Here is a 17,017-nt window from a genome sequence, read left to right as displayed (position 1 = left end):
CAGACTTCGCCGTCGCTGTTCTACTTCCTGTCCCCAATGGCGACAGAAAGATCCATGCAAACCAAGTGGGTGTGGCAAACACAAGCCAGTGGACTTTTTCCCTTTATCAAGCACATCTATGATACGTTTTAGATTGAATTACATGCATTAACTGCATTTCAGGGATGTTGATACTACATAGATGATCAATGGTGTATGTAGTGCAGATAGGGAATAATTCATGAATATTGATATTAAATCTTACTGTGGTGCCTACAAAATACACTTTGTGTGTGTGTTAGAGGTTTGTATGCATTTGAGTTAGTTAATTGTCTCAAACAGACTTTTGGTTAATCACAATATATTTCAAGGTAAGAAAAACAGAACGTTAAGATTGTGTTACAAAACAAAAAATGTATTCATTTTACGTCTCAGCAGCATACATTTTGTCTCTCACTTTGCTATATAGAAAACCATCTGAGTATACAGTATTCAGAATGATCAGTGACACAGTTTTTATTTGTTGTTTTTCAAAATACAAAACAATCAAGAACACAGGATTTATAGCCCATGTTTAGAAAATTACAGTCAGATTCTTTGTTTAATGACCTGACCAAATTCTGTATCTCCAGATATGGATATTTTGCTATTGGACTTTACCAGCTCCAGAGAGTCACTGGATGTGTCCAAAATGATACATCTTCACACATTAAAATCATGGGCATATTCAAGTATTGTTCCAAATGAATTTGAAAGAGGACATCATTATTCATACAATTTTTTAAAACTAAAATATGATCATTTTCATTTAAATATGAAAAAAAAGTCAGGGAACATTGTTTATCATTTTGATCTTAATTACCATGTAAGTATGCTTAACATACTATCCTTTGAGATATTCGGAATTTTCATAGTTTTCTTTTGACAGCATCCATAGATTTAGGAAAGCTATGGTAATAGCACAGGAATTGGATCCATTTGTATTTGTTTAGCTTTGTTTGTTTTTATAAGCCCTGAAATGAGGTATATAAACATGCAAGATGAAATGCATACACATTCAGTTTTGACCAGTGGCAAAAATAATGAATTATCCTTTAAAAACATTGTCCTAATTCACAATGCACTCCGCCTGTTCTTTGTTTTGTTTATGAAGCATTATGGATAAGATAATATCCTCTTGGCTGTTGGAAATAGATTATCAACAAAAATCGTACTGTTCAAATTTACAAATGTACAACATATTTATAACATCTCTATCAGCAGTTTCAGTGCAAAGATATACAGACAGTATATCACAATAAAAAAAAGAATCATGAAACATGAATTGGCATGAGAAATATCAGAAGATATAGTCGTGAACAGACCTCTTTTCTGTATGCTAAAGAAATGTTTGTCTAATTTCTTTTCACAAATCAATCTTAGTTTTGTAGACAGGCTACGTATAAAAAGGGATTCTGTGCAAAGGAGAGTGTGTCTCTGATTCCAATCTGTGAGAAAGGGGGTCATACATCATTGTCCTCTTTGACGAGGTTTGCTGTGTCTTGGAAAGTGTCCTCAGTTGGCGAGTAGGTGCTGGGACGATCCCTCTTCAGGCGTTTGGCAGTTGGGGCAAAGGGAGAGGGGTCAGTGGAGGAACTGTCCTCATTGCTTCCTACTGCTTTTTCATTCTGCATCTGAAAAAACAATAAGGGGATGACTAAGCAGAAAACAGGTCAACACAAACCCAACATCTGGTCACCTCTTAGGAGCAATCAGAAGCTAACCTCAAACAGTTAGGAGTACATTCTCCACTGTAGAATAGCCATGTCTCAAAAGGGAACAGGTCCTGAGAGATATGAAGCATAGAGACAGTCACCTCCCAAATGCTCATTGGGAGTCAGTATTGGACTTACCTCTGAGTAGATAGGGTTTTCAAAAGTTAAGCTTGGCTTCAATTTCCTTCTGAAGGCACTCCACATTGACTCCTGAAAAAGTAGGACACCATTGCTGTATGTTCCAATATAATCCCTATCCTTTGCCTAATGATACAAGTACAGAAAGGGAGAGTCACCTGAACAGGCTTGGCTCTGGCTGTTGAACTGTCCACAGTGCTCACAATCTGCTCTGTATGGTTCTTCTCGATCTGCTCGCCGCTAACAGTAACCGTCACCTGTTTGGAGTAAAACAGTGCAGAACAACTAGTATTGGTTTAACAATGATGTCAATCCCACCTGCCCTAGGAATGTTCATGCAACAGTGTTGTCTTGCGCACCTGTGTGGCGTGGATGACAGCAGGATCACCAGACGATCCCGCTGCTCCAGGGGCATACAGATGGTTCTCAAACGTGATTGGCGTCCTCCCCGCTTCCACCGCGCAGTTCCCATCCTGAACGAGACGTACTGTTATTCATCATGTCCATCAAAGGTGATTCGAACAGCATTGCTATCTATCACCTACATGTATTTCAAGCTCTTACTATGAAGTCAATGCCCTGCAATTTGTGCTTTACTTTATTAACTACAGAGCAAACCAACCCTGGCTGGGAATGTGTTGACTCTTAGTCTTGTTAATAATGTACAATATCAGACGTCCAAAGGGCTAAAGTCAACCGGGGTCTCACAGGCCTAACAAAGGATTCAAATGCTGATGGTGCTGTCTGAAGATGCAGTGACACCACTAAGTGCTAAACCGACACAATCCAGTGCTTACCAACTGCATGGCCCTGTCATTGAATGACACCCCGAGGGGTGGAGGTCCCAGATCCATTGTGACATTGTCACCCGAGCGAAACGTCACCCCATTGCCCGTGTCACCCGTTTTCACCAGACTGCTAAGGCTTGAAAAGAAAGACAGAAAAGAAAATGTCACAACAATGTGAGGCTCTCGTCTGAAACGTTACGACAGAGACAAGCACAGATGTTTGAGAGCAGGTGAGCTGAGAACCTACCTGGGTAGATTGGGCATGGACGGCATTAAGGAGCCAGTTCGTTTGTAGTTGAGGAAAATCCCAACAGCCAACACTCCGATGATGATGATGATAATCACTATTAACAGTGCAGCAACTGCTGAAGACAAAGATGTCAGCAAGCAACAAGTTTATTCCAGAATATTTCTACTAATCATTTGTGAAACATGTATCAGTAGTCCAAAACAAAAACAATTTGTCACTTATTGCTGGTAATGACCTATTACTTTGCTGACATACTGAAAATTGAAGTTAAAAGATTATGGTATTTGGCTTTTTATTAGCTAGTGAACTTAGTAATCTTTTACTGGAAAGAAAAACAGCTTTAGTGTTTGCTGAGTCAAAACAAATCTCACGGTCCAATTATAATGACTTGTGAGACAACAGTATGACGAAAAGAGTGTTACTTGGCCCAGTCAATGTTGTGTAACTGCTTCATCATGAACCACCAATCAGAAATGTTGTATGAAGACTGGCACGTTGGACTGACATGTCTGGGGTGAAATCTATATATAGACGTTCCTCTTCTTGTCTCACTTTTTACTGTACCTTCTCCTGCAGGGGCACCCCTGGACTTTCCCATCTCACAGTAAGTCCCTGCATAGCCATACTGACACCTGCAAAAGAAAAGACAAAAAACAAATGTTTATTCATGGGGTGGAACGAAACACTCATATGGCTTGTGGCTGTGTTGTTCCATGTTATAATAATATGACAACGAATCGACTTCCTGAGACCAGCTGCTGAACTCACTTGCACTTGGGCAGGGCCCCTTCGTCAGTGTAGCAGGTCCCGCCGTTCATGCATCTGCATGCAGGGGGCATTAAGACTGGAGCCTCAATGGCTGCAGGAGTGAAAGCCACCACAACGTCACCACAACGTCACACAACAACGTCTGAGCAGCCATGCACGTATAGAGTATGATTTCAATTATCAATGGTGCATGGTGCAGCGAGGCTGCATTCACATGTGATGGGATTTCCTTTATAGACCATACCTGCATTACATTCGTTGGAGTTGAAGCCCACCAGGGATGAGCCTTGGGGGCAGGTGCAGGTGTAGCCTCCAGGCCGGATCAAGCACAGGTGACTGCACACATCCTTACAGGGGTTGGGCACTGAGAGGGAAGAGGAGACCTGTAACTACCGTATATACTCACCAGACAGGAGAAAACTACAGAGTGTTTGTTTTAGACTTGACAAACTCTAACCTGAGCGGTTGTATCTGTGCTCCTGGTAGATGCGGACTTGAGTCAGCCAGGGGTTGATGGTCAGCACCTTCACTTTGTCCTCCTTCCCAAACTTATCAGCCTTCCAGACTTCACCCCGCTCCTTGGTCGTCCAGTACACGTGGCCCTCAAAGACATCCAGGCTGTAGGGATTACCAATATCTGAAGCAGAAAATGGCCATGCTTAATTAGCCACCATTTCAATAGATGTGTGGTCTGATTCAATCATTAACTATTAAGGGAGTTAATAAAGTAGTTATTATAAAGAATATATCACCAGCATGTTAGCAGCATCTATGGCTGCATCCCAAATGGTGATATATTCCCTACATAATGCACTTACTAGGGGCCTTGGTCAAAAGTAGTGCACTATATAGGGAATAGGGTCCCATTTGAGACGCAACCTAAGAAAGGTCTCAGTGGGTTCTGACCTCCTGACATGATGGTCTTCCTCTCGGTGCCGTCCGGCTTCATGGACTCTATGATGTTCTCCTTGGAGTCACACCAGTAGATCCTGTCTCCATTCAGGTAGTCCAGAGTCAGTCCAGTGGGCCAGCCCAGATCCTCATCCAACAGAACCTGCCTGTGTTGCCCATCCATCCAGGCAGACTCAATCCTGGGTCTCCTGCCCCAGTCTGTCCAGTACATGGTTCTGGGAAATGCACAGTCACATATGCTTAACAGAGTGTTTTTGTTAACAAATGTTGATCACTCCACAATGCTGTTATATCTGAGAGGATACACTATATTAGCTTATTATGAAGTGAACGTGCCTCTGAGGTGCGTGGAGCAACAGAAGTGTGCACCACAGTAGCTAAGGCTGAATATTAAACTAACTCAATTGAAGCATGGTTATTACAGTTGAAATGCTATCAATCACACGCACACTAATACACTGACACACACACACACACACACACACACACACACACACACACACACACACACACACACACACACACACACACACACACACACACACACACACACACACACACACACACACACACACACACTCTTCTTCGGAACAAACAAAGAAGCCCCCTATGCCACTGTAGTTGTTCACTTCCGTACCCAAGTGCTGGATTCAAAACGATAGCAGCTGGCTGGTCCAGGTCATTATGGATCAACCACTTCCTGTAGCGCCCATCTAGCTTTGCCACTTCAATTCGGTTGGTCCCTGCGTCAGTCCAGTAAATGTGACTGTGAAACCAAGATAAGCTGTTAGATTGAATGCAAACATGTATTCTTAAAAGCAAATATAGTAAGCAATAATGAAGGAGTTGTACCCTCCAATCCAGTCCACAGCGATACCGTCAGGGTTGGCAACATATCTCAGGTTCAGATCCAACTCCTTCACTGGGTTATTGCCGTTGTCATTGAATGTGGTCATGTAGGCTCGCTTGATAGAGCCAAACTGAGAGCCTCGGCCCAGGACCGTCCAGTACACAATACCTGAGAGCACAATAGAGTCATATTCAGAGGTGTACATCATTGCAAAATGGTGCCACAGTGTCTCCTGACCCCTCCTGTCTCAGCGTCCAGTATTTATGCTGCAGTAGTTTATGTGTCGGGGGGCTAGGGTCAGTTTGTTATATCTGGAGTACTTCTCCTGTCCTATCCGGTGTCCTGTGTGAATTTAAGGATACTCTCTCTCTAATTCTCTCTTTCTTTCTCTCTCGGAGGACCTGAGCCCTAGGACCATGCCTCAGGACTACCTGACATGATGACTCCTTGCTGTCCACAGTCCACCTGGCCGTGCTGCTGCTCCAGTTTCAACTGTTCTGCCTGTGATTATTATTTTTTGACCATGCTGGTCATTTATAAACATTTGAACATCTTGGCCATGTTCTGTTATAATCTCCACCCGGCAACAGCCAGAAGAGGACTGGCCACCCCACATAGCCTGGTTCCTCTCTAGGCTTCTTCCTAGGTTTTGGCCTTTCTAGGGAGTTTTTCCTAGCCACCGTGCTTCTACACCTGCATTGCTTGCTGTTTGGGGTTGTAGGCTGGGTTTCTGTACAGCACTTTGAGATATCAGCTGATGTACGAAGGGCTATATAAATACATTTGATTTGATTTTTGATTTGTGCAACGGAAAAACAAAAATGTGTTTCTTATTGGACAAGTTCAGGTAGTCCCTCCCCGTTTTGGCCACTTTGCTTCTGTTTGGTTCCTCATGAAGTGGAGTAAAAATTATGTTTCTGCTGAAAACCTCCCCAGTCACTGTATCACTCTCAGAGTGCTCTTCACATGAGCCAAATGGCACTGACTAGTTAACTAGTTGAGGTGAAGGTCTTACTGAGTTCGATGCCCTCTGGATCCCACTGGTAGTCTAGAGCCTGGATGTGCTCGGCGTTGTCCACGTAGTCTGAATACTGCTCCGATGACAAGTTGAAGCGGCGAATTCTCACGTTGTCAGGCAGAAGCAGCACTGGTGAGTTTCCTGGAATGGAGAATGGTGAAATATGGTCCCATCCTCAAAGAGATACTTCGTAATTGTGGCAATGAGGCCCTTTGTCTACTTCCCCAGAGTCAGATGAACTCATGGATACCATTTTTATATCTCTGTGTCCAGTATGAAGTAAGTTAGACGTAGTTTCTATGGGTATCTGCTAGTATTGTCAAAATCCCAAAGTATCCTTTTAACATTCAGGCATTCTACTCCAGAGCACTCACAGATAGAGGTTGCGTTCCAAATGGCAACCCTCTTCTCTATACAGTACATTACTATTGACCAGAGCGTAGCTGCACTACAAGGTGAATAGTGTGCCATTTGGAACGCAGGCAGAACGACTTGTCCAGCTAAGCTCTTACCCTCAGCAGCACACTCAATGCCGTGCTGCTCGCTGACTGAGCGGAAGCCCTGGGCACAGAAACACTCGTAGCTTCCCTTGGAGTTCTGACACTCCTGTGGACACGTCCCGTAGACCTCACACTCGTTGACGTCTGTTCACCAAACACAACAGGAAAAACACAGAGAAAGCCAAAGGTTAATAATAGCACAAGCAGAGGAAATCATAAGAGGTTTTAAAAGGGTGTGACATTGGTACAGAGTGGTGTTTCCGTATTCAGCTTGTACTAATGCTTCCTGTACCTTCACAGGTGTTCCTGTCTGTCTGGCTGGGTTGGTATCCAGGCCTGCAGGAGCAGAGGAAGCCTCCACCTGTTAGGTCTGTGCAATTGTGCTCACAGATGTTCTCACTGCAGTAGCGCCCACTGCCAACATCTGGGGAGAGCACATGTACATGTCACATTATGAGGGTTGACAGTTACTATCACTTCAGTATTATACAAACAGCCATATAGCTTAGCAATAAGATGACGGTTTATGATGATTGAGATGGAGAGGGAAGACTGAGGTTACTGAGTTGGGTGGGTTACTCACTGCAGCCCAGCTCGTCAGAATGGTCTCCACAGTCATCATAGTCGTCACAGGCATACTGCAGAGGGATGCACTGGCCATTACTGCATTTGAACTGATCTGCTGAACAGGGCCCATGTGTCGGGGTCTGGCCTGTGACAAACACAACACATCATGTCAACCATTTCAGAGAGTGAAAGACATGGACAATCGGATGGACAATAACCTTTGCTAACATGACAAATTTGTCCCAAACGGCACCCTATTCCCTATAAAATGCACTACTTTTGACCAGAACCCTATGGCTCCTGGTCCAATGTGGTCCACAATAAAGGGAAAAGGGGTGCCATTTGGGATGTTGCCTACATAATGTTCATACAATGATGGGCTATATGTACTCCAACCTCCCATGGAGATGGGGCAATATATGACAGTATTGTAACTTGCGATTGTACTTACAGTGCTCCTCTTTTTCGTCAGTGCCGTCCCCACAGTCGTCCACCGAGTTGCAGAGCTCATGGCTGTAGATGCACCGGTTGTTGTCACAGCGGAAACGGAACGGCGGGTCACACGGGATGCCCACTAGGGAGACAAGACCAGGGCCCGTGTTTTATCAAGCGTCTCAAAAGTCATCTAGGATCAGCTTTCCCTTTTTTGATCACAACAAATCAGACTATTAAGGACAAATCAGCACTCCTACTCTGAGATCCTTGATAAATACGGCCCTAGGTCATGGCCAGGCTCAATCTCAAGGTAAAATGTCTCATTGTTAAAGAAAAAGGTTTCATTCAACAATGTAACTATTTAAGGAACAGTGTAGGCATGGAAGGGACATTGGCCTTACAGCAGAGATGGAGCTCCTCATCTGAGTGGTCTCCACAGTCGTTGTCTCCGTCACATTTCCAGTAGGGCTGCACACACACATGGTTCCTACACTCAAACAGGAACGGTGGGCAATACGTGCTATTGGGATAACGGGTTGCTGCAAATGAAAGAAATGGACCATTACAATTCAAATTCATGTTTGTAATTTTTAAACTTAAGATTGGGGGCTCCTGAGTGGTTTGGATGGTGTAGGCCGTTATAGTAAGTAAGAATTTGTTCTCAACTGACTTGTCTAGTTAAATAAAAGTTAAATACAAATGTTTGACTAATAAATTAAATAAATAACTGTAGAGGGTGCTGTAGTAACATAATAGTTCTGGACCTCTGAGGAGAAAGGAGACCAGTGAGTAAAATTGGTTGAAAATATGTCATGTTAACCGGTTTTGCCGTTGAAATGACGTCTTTTCAACAAGTTTTGCTCACTGGGAGTGTTGTACTTGACATCAGCCCATTGACAAATCCACGATGACACATAACACTTACGACATGATGTCTCGTCAGTGTAGTCCAGGCAGTCGGCGTTGCCGTCACATTTGAACCGGTCGACGATGCAGTGGCCACTGCCACACTGGAAGTAGCCCGGGTGACAGGTCCGCAGCTCTGCAACACAGCCGTGCCAGCACACAACTCATCACTCAGACTGTAGGCATTAATCAAATCAAATGTTATTGTCACATGCGCCAAATCCAACAGGTCTTTGGACTACACTGACCTTACCGTGAAATGCTTACTTTAAATGCCCTTAACCAATAATGCAGTTCAAGAAATAGAGTTAAGAAAATATTTCCTAAATAAACTAAAGTAAGAAATGTAATAAAAAGTAACAATAAAATAACATACAGTGCCTTGCGAAAGTATTCGGCCCCCTTGAACTTTGCGACCTTTTGCCACATTTCAGGCTTCAAAAATAAATAAAACTGTATTTTTTTGTGAAGAATCAACAACAAGTGGGACACAATCATGAAGTGGAACGACATTTATTGGATATTTCAAACTTTTTTAACAAATCAAAAACTGAAAAATTGGGCGTGCAAAATTATTCAGCCCCTTTAAGTTAATACTTTGTAGCGCCACCTTTTGCTGGAATTACAGCTGTAAGTCGCTTGGGGTATGTCTTTTGCACATCGAGAGACTGACATTTTTTCCCATTCCTCCTTGCAAAACAGCTCGAGCTCAGTGAGGTTGGATGGAGAGCATTTGTGAACAGCAGTTTTCAGTTCTTTCCACAGATTCTCGATTGGATTCAGGTCTGGACTTTGACTTGGCCAAACACCTGGATATGTTTATTTTACAACCATTCCATTGTAGATTTTGCTTTATGTTCTGGATCATTGTCTTGTTGGAAGACAAAACTCCGTCCCAGTCTCAGGTCTTTGGCAGACTCCATCAGGTTTTCTTCCAGAATGATCCTGTATTTGGCTCCATCCATCTTCCCTTCAATTTTAACCATCTTCCCTGTCCCTGCTGAAGAAAAGCAGGCTCAAACCATGATGATGACACCACCATGTTTGACAGTGGGGATGGTGTTCAGGGTGATGAGCTGTGTTGCTTTAACGCCAAACTTAACATTTTGCATTGTTGCCAAAAAAGTTCAATGTTGGTTTCATCTGACCAGAGCACCTTCTTCCACATGTTTGGTGTGTCTCCCAGGTGGCTTGTGGCAAACTTTAAACAACACTTTTTATGGATATCTTTAAGAAATGGCTTTCTTCTTGCCATGCTTCCATAAAGGCCAGATTTGTGTCATGTCTTGTTATGTCTGTTCCTGTCCTTTCTCTTCACTCTCTCTCTCTGCTGGTCTTTTTAGGTTACCTTCTCTGTCTCTCATTCTTCAGCTGTTCTACATTTCCCCTAACTAGCTCATTCTCTCTTTCCCCACCTGTTCTCTCTTCCCCCTCTGATTAGGTCTCTATTTCTCTCTCTGTTCCTGCTACTTTCAGTGTCTGATTCTTGTTTGTGTTTTTTGATGCCAGAAGCAAGCTGTCGTCTCGTTTGCTTCCACCTTGTCCTGTCCTGTCGGAGTCTGCCTGGCAGGTGCCACCTGCACTATACTAACGTTCTTTTGTTCCGCTGACAACGTTGGAAGAGGATTCATGCCATTCCTGTTTTTTCATTAAAGAACTCTGTTTTCTGTTAAAACCGCTTTTGGGTCTTCACTCAAGTTCATAACAGAAGAATCAGACCAAGAATGGACCCAGCGGCTCCGGACCCTTTTCACTCCGCCGTCGAGATCCAGGGAGCGATGCTAGGCAGACACGAGGAGGAATTGTCTGCTGCTCGACATGCCGTTGAGACCCTGGCCGTCCAAGTCTCCGACCTCACAAGACAGGTTCACCAACTCCACCTCGATCCACCGCCCACTTCCAGGGTTTCCGAGTCTCCGGAGCCCAGGATCAACAACCCGCCGTGTTACTCTGGGGAGCCCACTGAGTGCCGCTCATTCCTCACTCAGTGTGATGTGGTGTTCTCTCTCCAGCCCAACACTTACTCCAGGAGCGCAGCCCGCATCGCCTACGTCATTTCTCTCCTTACCGGACGGGCGCGTGAGTGGGGCACGGCAGTCTGGGAGGCGAGGGCTGAGTGTATTAACCAGTATCAAGACTTTAAGGAGGAGATGATACGGGTTTTTGACCGTTCTGTTTTTGGGGAGGAGGCTTCCAGGGCCCTGTCTTCCCTATGTCAGGGGAATCGATCCATAACGGATTATTCTATTGAGTTTCGCACTCTCGCTGCCTCAAGTGACTGGAACGAGCCGGCTTTGCTCGCTCGTTTTCTGGAGGGTCTCCTCGTCGAGGTTAAGGACGAGATCCTCTCCCGGGAGGTTCCTTCCAGTCTGGACTCCTTAATAGCTCTCGCTATTCGCATAGAGCGACAGTTTGATCTTCGTCGCCGAGCTCGAGGAAAGGAGCTCGCGTTCTCCGCTGCTCCCCTCTCCACATCACTGCCACCTGCCGCATCACTGCCACCCTCCTCCGCCGGCTCGGATGCTGAGCCTATGCAGCTGGGGGTATCCGCATCTCGGCCAAGGAGAAGGAACGGAGAATCACCAATCGCCTCTGTCTCTACTGCGGCTCCGCTGGTCATTTTGTCACCTCATGTCCAGTAAAAGCCAGAGCTCATCAGTAAGAGGAGGGCTACTGGTGAGCGCAACTACTCAGGCCTCTCCTTCTGGATCACGCACTACTTTTCCGGTCCATCTCCGCTGGCCCGGTTCATCTGCTTCCTGCAGTGCCTTGATAGACTCTGGGGCGGAGGGCTGTTTTATGGACGAGACCTGGGCTCGGGAACATGACATTCCTCTCAGACAGTTAGGGGAGCCCACGGCCTTGTTCGCTTTAGATGGTAGTTCTCTCCCCAAGATTCAGCGTGAGACGCTGCCTTTAACCCTCACTGTCTCTGGTAATCATAGCGAAACCATTTCTTTTTTAATTTTTCGTTCACCTTTTACACCTGTTGTTTTGGGTCATCCCTGGCTAGTGCGCCATAACCCTTCTATTAATTGGTCTAGTAATACTATCCTATCCTGGAATGTTTCTTGTCATGTAACCTGTTTAATGTCTGCTATCCCTCCTGTTTCCTCTGTCTCTACTTCACAGGAGGAGCCTGGCGATTTGACAGGGGTGCCGGAGGAGTATCACGATCTGCGCACGGTGTTCAGTCGTTCCAAGGCCACTTCTCTCCCTCCACACCGGTCGTATGACTGTAGTATTGATCTCCTTCCGGGAACTACTCCCCCCGGGGTAGATTATACTCTCTGTCGGCTCCCGAACGTAAGGCTCTCGAGGATTATTTGTCGGTTTCGCTCAACGCCGGTACCATTGTCTCCTCCTCCTCTCCCGCCGGAGCGGGGTTTTTTTTTGTTCAGAAGAAGGACGGGTCCCTGCGCCCATGCGTGGATTATCGAGGGCTGAATGACATAACAGTTAAGAATCGTTATCCGCTTCCTCTTATGTCTTCAGCCTTCGAGATCCTGCAGGGAGCCAGGTTTTTCACCAAATTGGACCTTCGTAACGCCTACCATCTCGTGCGCATCAGGGAGGGGGACGAGTGGAAGACGGCGTTTAACACTCCGTTAGGGCACTTTGAATACCGGGTTCTTCCTTTCGGCCTCGTTAACGCTCCAGCTGTCTTTCAGGCACTAGTTAACGACGTCCTGAGAGACATGCTGAACATTTTTGTTTTCGTTTACATGGACGATATCCTGATTTTTTCTCCGTCTCTCTCAATTCATGTTCAGCACGTGCGACGCGTCCTCCAGCGCCTTTTGGAGAACTGTCTTTATGTGAAGGCTGAGAAGTGCATTTTTCATGCCGCCTCTGTCCCTTTTCTCGGTTCCGTTATTTCCGCTGAGGGCATTAAGATGGATCCCGCTAAGGTCCAGGCTGTCATTGATTGGCCCGTTCCTAAGTCACGCGTCGAGCTGCAGCGCTTTCTGGGCTTCGCTAATTTCTATCGTCGTTTCATCCGTAATTTCGGTCAGGTGGCAGCTCCCCTCACAGCCCTTACTTCTGTTAAGACGTGCTTTAAGTGGTCCGTTTCCGCCCAGGGAGCTTTTGATCTTCTTAAGAATCGTTTTACATCCGCTCCTATTCTTGTTACACCTGACATCTCTAGCCAGTTTGTTGTTGAGGTTGACGCGTCAGAGGTGGGCGTGGGAGCCATTCTTTCTCAGCGCTCTCTCTCTGACGGCAAGGTCCATCCTTGCGCGTTTTTCTCTCATCGCTTATCGCCGTCAGAACGTAACTATGATGTTGGTAATCGCGAACTGCTCGCCATCCGCTTAGCCCTAGGCGAATGGCGACAGTGGTTGGAGGGGGCGACCGTTCCTTTTGTCGTTTGGACTGACCATAGGAACCTTGAGTACATCCGTTCAGCCAAACGACTTAATGCGCGTCAGGCTCGTTGGGCTCTGTTTTTCGCTCGTTTCGAGTTTGTTATTTCTTATCGTCCGGGCTCAAAAAGCACCAAGCCTGATGCTTTATCTCGTCTCTTCAGTTCTTCTGAGGTCTCCACCGACCCCGAGGGGATTCTCCCTGACGGGCGTGTTGTCGGGTTGACTGTCTGGGGAATTGAGAGGCAGGTAAAGCAAGCACTCGCTCACACTCCGTCGCCGCGAGCTTGTCCTAGGAACCTTCTGTTCGTTCCCGTTCCTACTCGTCCGGCCGTTCTTCAGTGGGCCCACTCTGCCAAGTTAGCCGGCCACCCCGGCGTTCGGGGTACGCTCGCTTCCATTCGCCAGCGTTTCTGGTGGCCCACTCGGGAACGTGACGCGTCGATTTGTCGCCGCTTGTTCGGTCTGCGCGCAGACTAAATCTGGGAACTCTCCTCCTGCCGGCCGTCTCAGACCGCTTCCCATTCCCTCTCGACCGTGGTCTCACATCGCTTTAGATTTTATCACCGGACTGCCTTCATCAGCGGGGAAGACAGTTATTCTTACGGTTGTCGATAGATTCTCTAAGGCGGCTCATTTCATTCCTCTCGATAAGCTCCCTTCTGCTAAGGAGACGGCTCAGATCATTATCGAGAATGTTTTCCGAATTCATGGCCTTCCGTCTGACGTCGTTTCCGACAGAGGCCCGCAGTTCACGTCTCAATTTTGGAGGGAGTTTTGCCGTTTGATTGGGGCTTCCGTCAGTCTCTCGTCCGGCTTTCATCCCCAGTCTAACGGTCAAGCCGAACGGGCCAATCAGACTGTTGGTCGCATTTTACGCAGTCTTTCTTTTCGTAACCCTGCGTCTTGGTCAGAACAGCTCCCCTGGGCAGAGTACGCCCACAACTCGCTTCCCTCGTCTGCTACCGGTCTATCCCCTTTTCAGTGTAGCCTCGGGTACCAGCCTCCGCTGTTCTCATCTCAGCTCGCCGAGTCCTGCGTCCCCTCCGCTCAGGCTTTTGTCCAGCGTTGCGAGCGCACCTGGAAGGGGGTCAGGTCGGCACTTTGCCGTAATAGGGCGCAGACTGTGAGGGCCGCTAATAAGCGTAGGACCAAGAGTCCTAGATATTGTTGCGGTCAGAGAGTATGGCTCTCCACTCAGAACCTTCCCCTTAAGACAGCTTCTCGCAAGTTGGCCCCGCGGTTCATTGGTCCGTTCCGTATTTCCCAGGTCATTAATCCTGTCGCAGTGCGACTTCTTCTCCCGCGCTATCTTCGTCGCGTTCACCCGGGCTTCCATGTCTCCTGTGTTAAGCCCGTTCTTCGCGCCCCCCGCTCGTCCCTCCCCCCCCATCCTTGTCGAGGCGCACCCATCTACAGGGTTCGTAAGATTTTGGACATGCGCCCTCGGGGCCGTGGTCATCAGTACCTAGTGGATTGGGAGGGGTACGGTCCTGAGGAGAGGAGTTGGGTTCCCTCTCGGGACGTGCTGGACCGTTCGCTGATCGATGATTTCCTCCGTTGCCGCCAGGTTTCCTCCTCGAGTGCGCCAGGAGGCGCTCGGTGAGTGGGGGGGGGTACTGTCATGTCTTGTTATGTCTGTTCCTGTCCTTTCTCTTCACTCTCTCTCTCTGCTGGTCTTTTTAGGTTACCTTCTCTGTCTCTCATTCTTCAGCTGTTCTACATTTACCCTAACTAGCTCATTCTCTCTTTCCCCACCTGTTCTCTCTTCCCCCTCTGATTAGGTCTCTATTTCTCTCTCTGTTCCTGCTACTTTCAGTGTCTGATTCTTGTTTGTGTTTTTTGATGCCAGAAGCAAGCTGTCGTCTCGTTTGCTTCCACCTTGTCCTGTCCTGTCGGAGTCTGCCTGGCAGGTGCCACCTGCACTATACTAACGTTCTTTTGTTCCGCTGACAACGTTGGAAGAGGATTTATGCCATTCCTGTTTTTTCATTAAAGAACTCTGTTTTCTGTTAAAACCGCTTTTGGGTCTTCACTCAAGTTCATAACAATTTGTGCAATATACGACTGATTGTTGTCCTATGGACTGAGTCTCCCAACTCAGCTGTAGATCTCTGCAGTTCATCCAGAGTGATCATGGGCCTCTTGGCTGCATCTCTGATCAGTCTTCTCCTTGTATGAGCTGAAAGTTTAGAGGGACTGCCAGGTCTTGGTAGATTTTCAGTGGTCTGATACTCCTTCCATTTCAATATTATTGCTTGCACAGTGCTCCTTGGGATGTTTAAAGCTTGGGAAATCTTTTTGTATCCAAATCCGGCTTTAAACTTCTTCACAACAGTATCTCGGACCTGCCTGGTTTGTTCCTTGTTCTTCATGATGCTCTCTGCGCTTTTAACGGACCTCTGAGACTATCACAGTGCAGGTGCATTTATACGGAGACTTGATTACACACAGGTGGATTGTATTTATCATCATTAGTCATTTAGGGCAACATTGGATCATTCAGAGATCCTCACTGAACTTCTGGAGAGAGTTTGCTGCACTGAAAGTAAAGGGGCTGAATAATTTTGCACGCCCAATTTTTCAGTTTTTGATTTGTTAAAAAAGTTTGAAATATCCAATAAATGTCGTTCCACTTCATGATTGTGTCCCACTTGTTGTTGATTCTTCACAAAAAAATACAGTTTTATATCTTTATGTTTGAAGCCTGAAATGTGGCAAAAGGCCGCAAAATTCAAGGGGGCCGAATACTTTCGCAAGGCACTGTAACAGGGGTACCGGTACCGAGTCAGTGTGCAGGGGTACAAGTTAGTTGAGGTAATTTGTACATGTTGGTAGGGGTAGATAATAAACAGCGAGTATCAGCAGTATAAAAATCTTTTCAGCCTCCTAAGGGGGAAAAGCTGTTGTCGTGCCCTCTTCACAACTGTGTTGGTGTGTTTGGACCATAATAGTTTGTTGGTGATGTGGACACCAAGGAAAATGAAACTCTCGACCCGCTCAACTACAGCCCAGTCGATGTTAATGGGGGCCTGTTTGGCCCGCCTTTTCCTATAGTCCACGATCATCTCCTTTGTCTTGCTCACATTGAGGTAGAGGTTGTTGTCCTGGCACCACACTGCCAGGTCTCTGACCTCCTTCCTATAGGTTGTCTCATTGTTGTCGGTGATCAGGCCTACCACTGTTGTGTCTTCAGCTAACTTAATGATGGAGTTGGAGTCGTGCTTGGCCACGCAGTCGTGGGTGGACATGGAGTACAGGAGGGGACTAAGCATGATGATACCATTTCAATTCAAATTCAATTTGTGAATTCAAATTCTATTTCTGTTGGCACTAATATCACTCCATACACTTCACTTATTTTCAGTCATGCCAAGTGCTGAGGTATCTCAGATTCGGATCTTGTGTTCACGACTACTGTAAATAAACATTGAAAAGTGACTTGAATTCACAATCTGACCAGAGGAAACCTGAAACAGAAGACGTCAATTTATTTCGGTGGTCCTTTCTGTGTATCCTGTGCCTCAAAAAGGTGAAGTTTTACTGCTTCTTTCCTTGGTGCTGTATTCCATCACACATTAATAAGCAGAGCCAGCACCAAAACAAAGAGCCTCCACTCACCACAGTCCCTTTCATCTGAGTTGTCCTCACAGTCGTTGTCATGGTCACAGACCCAGCGGTCGGGAATGCAGAGCAGATTGTCGCAGCGAAACTCGCTCTCCGAACACACACGCGGGCCTGGGGGAACACAGAGAGGGGAACTAAAGAATTAGCACTGCATAAGG

The 17,017-nt window shown here is 46.3% G+C and overlaps 1 protein-coding gene across 1 annotated transcript in view; it reads right to left on the bottom strand.

Annotated features, from left to right (window-relative positions):
- Positions 1-474: 474 nt before the first annotated feature.
- LOC135519595 (low-density lipoprotein receptor-related protein 2-like) overlaps positions 475-17,017 on the bottom strand; it is a 63,927-nt gene continuing 47,384 nt past the window's right edge. The window contains exons 56-76 of the mRNA XM_064944834.1: positions 16,854-16,970; positions 8,885-9,001; positions 8,361-8,498; positions 7,976-8,098; positions 7,541-7,669; positions 7,250-7,381; positions 6,970-7,101; positions 6,455-6,598; positions 5,442-5,607; positions 5,227-5,355; positions 4,584-4,804; positions 4,135-4,314; positions 3,922-4,041; positions 3,678-3,768; positions 3,474-3,541; positions 2,907-3,024; positions 2,669-2,795; positions 2,231-2,344; positions 2,030-2,128; positions 1,872-1,943; positions 475-1,652 (exon numbers count right to left, since the gene is read on the bottom strand). Coding sequence (XP_064800906.1) covers positions 1,482-1,652; positions 1,872-1,943; positions 2,030-2,128; positions 2,231-2,344; positions 2,669-2,795; positions 2,907-3,024; positions 3,474-3,541; positions 3,678-3,768; positions 3,922-4,041; positions 4,135-4,314; positions 4,584-4,804; positions 5,227-5,355; positions 5,442-5,607; positions 6,455-6,598; positions 6,970-7,101; positions 7,250-7,381; positions 7,541-7,669; positions 7,976-8,098; positions 8,361-8,498; positions 8,885-9,001; positions 16,854-16,970 — 2,708 coding nt within the window. The 3' untranslated portion in view covers positions 475-1,481. The remainder of the gene's footprint in view (positions 1,653-1,871; positions 1,944-2,029; positions 2,129-2,230; positions 2,345-2,668; positions 2,796-2,906; positions 3,025-3,473; positions 3,542-3,677; positions 3,769-3,921; positions 4,042-4,134; positions 4,315-4,583; positions 4,805-5,226; positions 5,356-5,441; positions 5,608-6,454; positions 6,599-6,969; positions 7,102-7,249; positions 7,382-7,540; positions 7,670-7,975; positions 8,099-8,360; positions 8,499-8,884; positions 9,002-16,853; positions 16,971-17,017) is intronic.

The sequence above is a fragment of the Oncorhynchus masou genome, chromosome 29 (assembly GCF_036934945.1).
Source record: "Oncorhynchus masou masou isolate Uvic2021 chromosome 29, UVic_Omas_1.1, whole genome shotgun sequence".
Taxonomy (NCBI): domain Eukaryota; kingdom Metazoa; phylum Chordata; class Actinopteri; order Salmoniformes; family Salmonidae; genus Oncorhynchus; species Oncorhynchus masou.
Note: the sequence above shows the minus strand (reverse complement) of the source record. Positions and strands in the feature narration are given on the sequence as shown.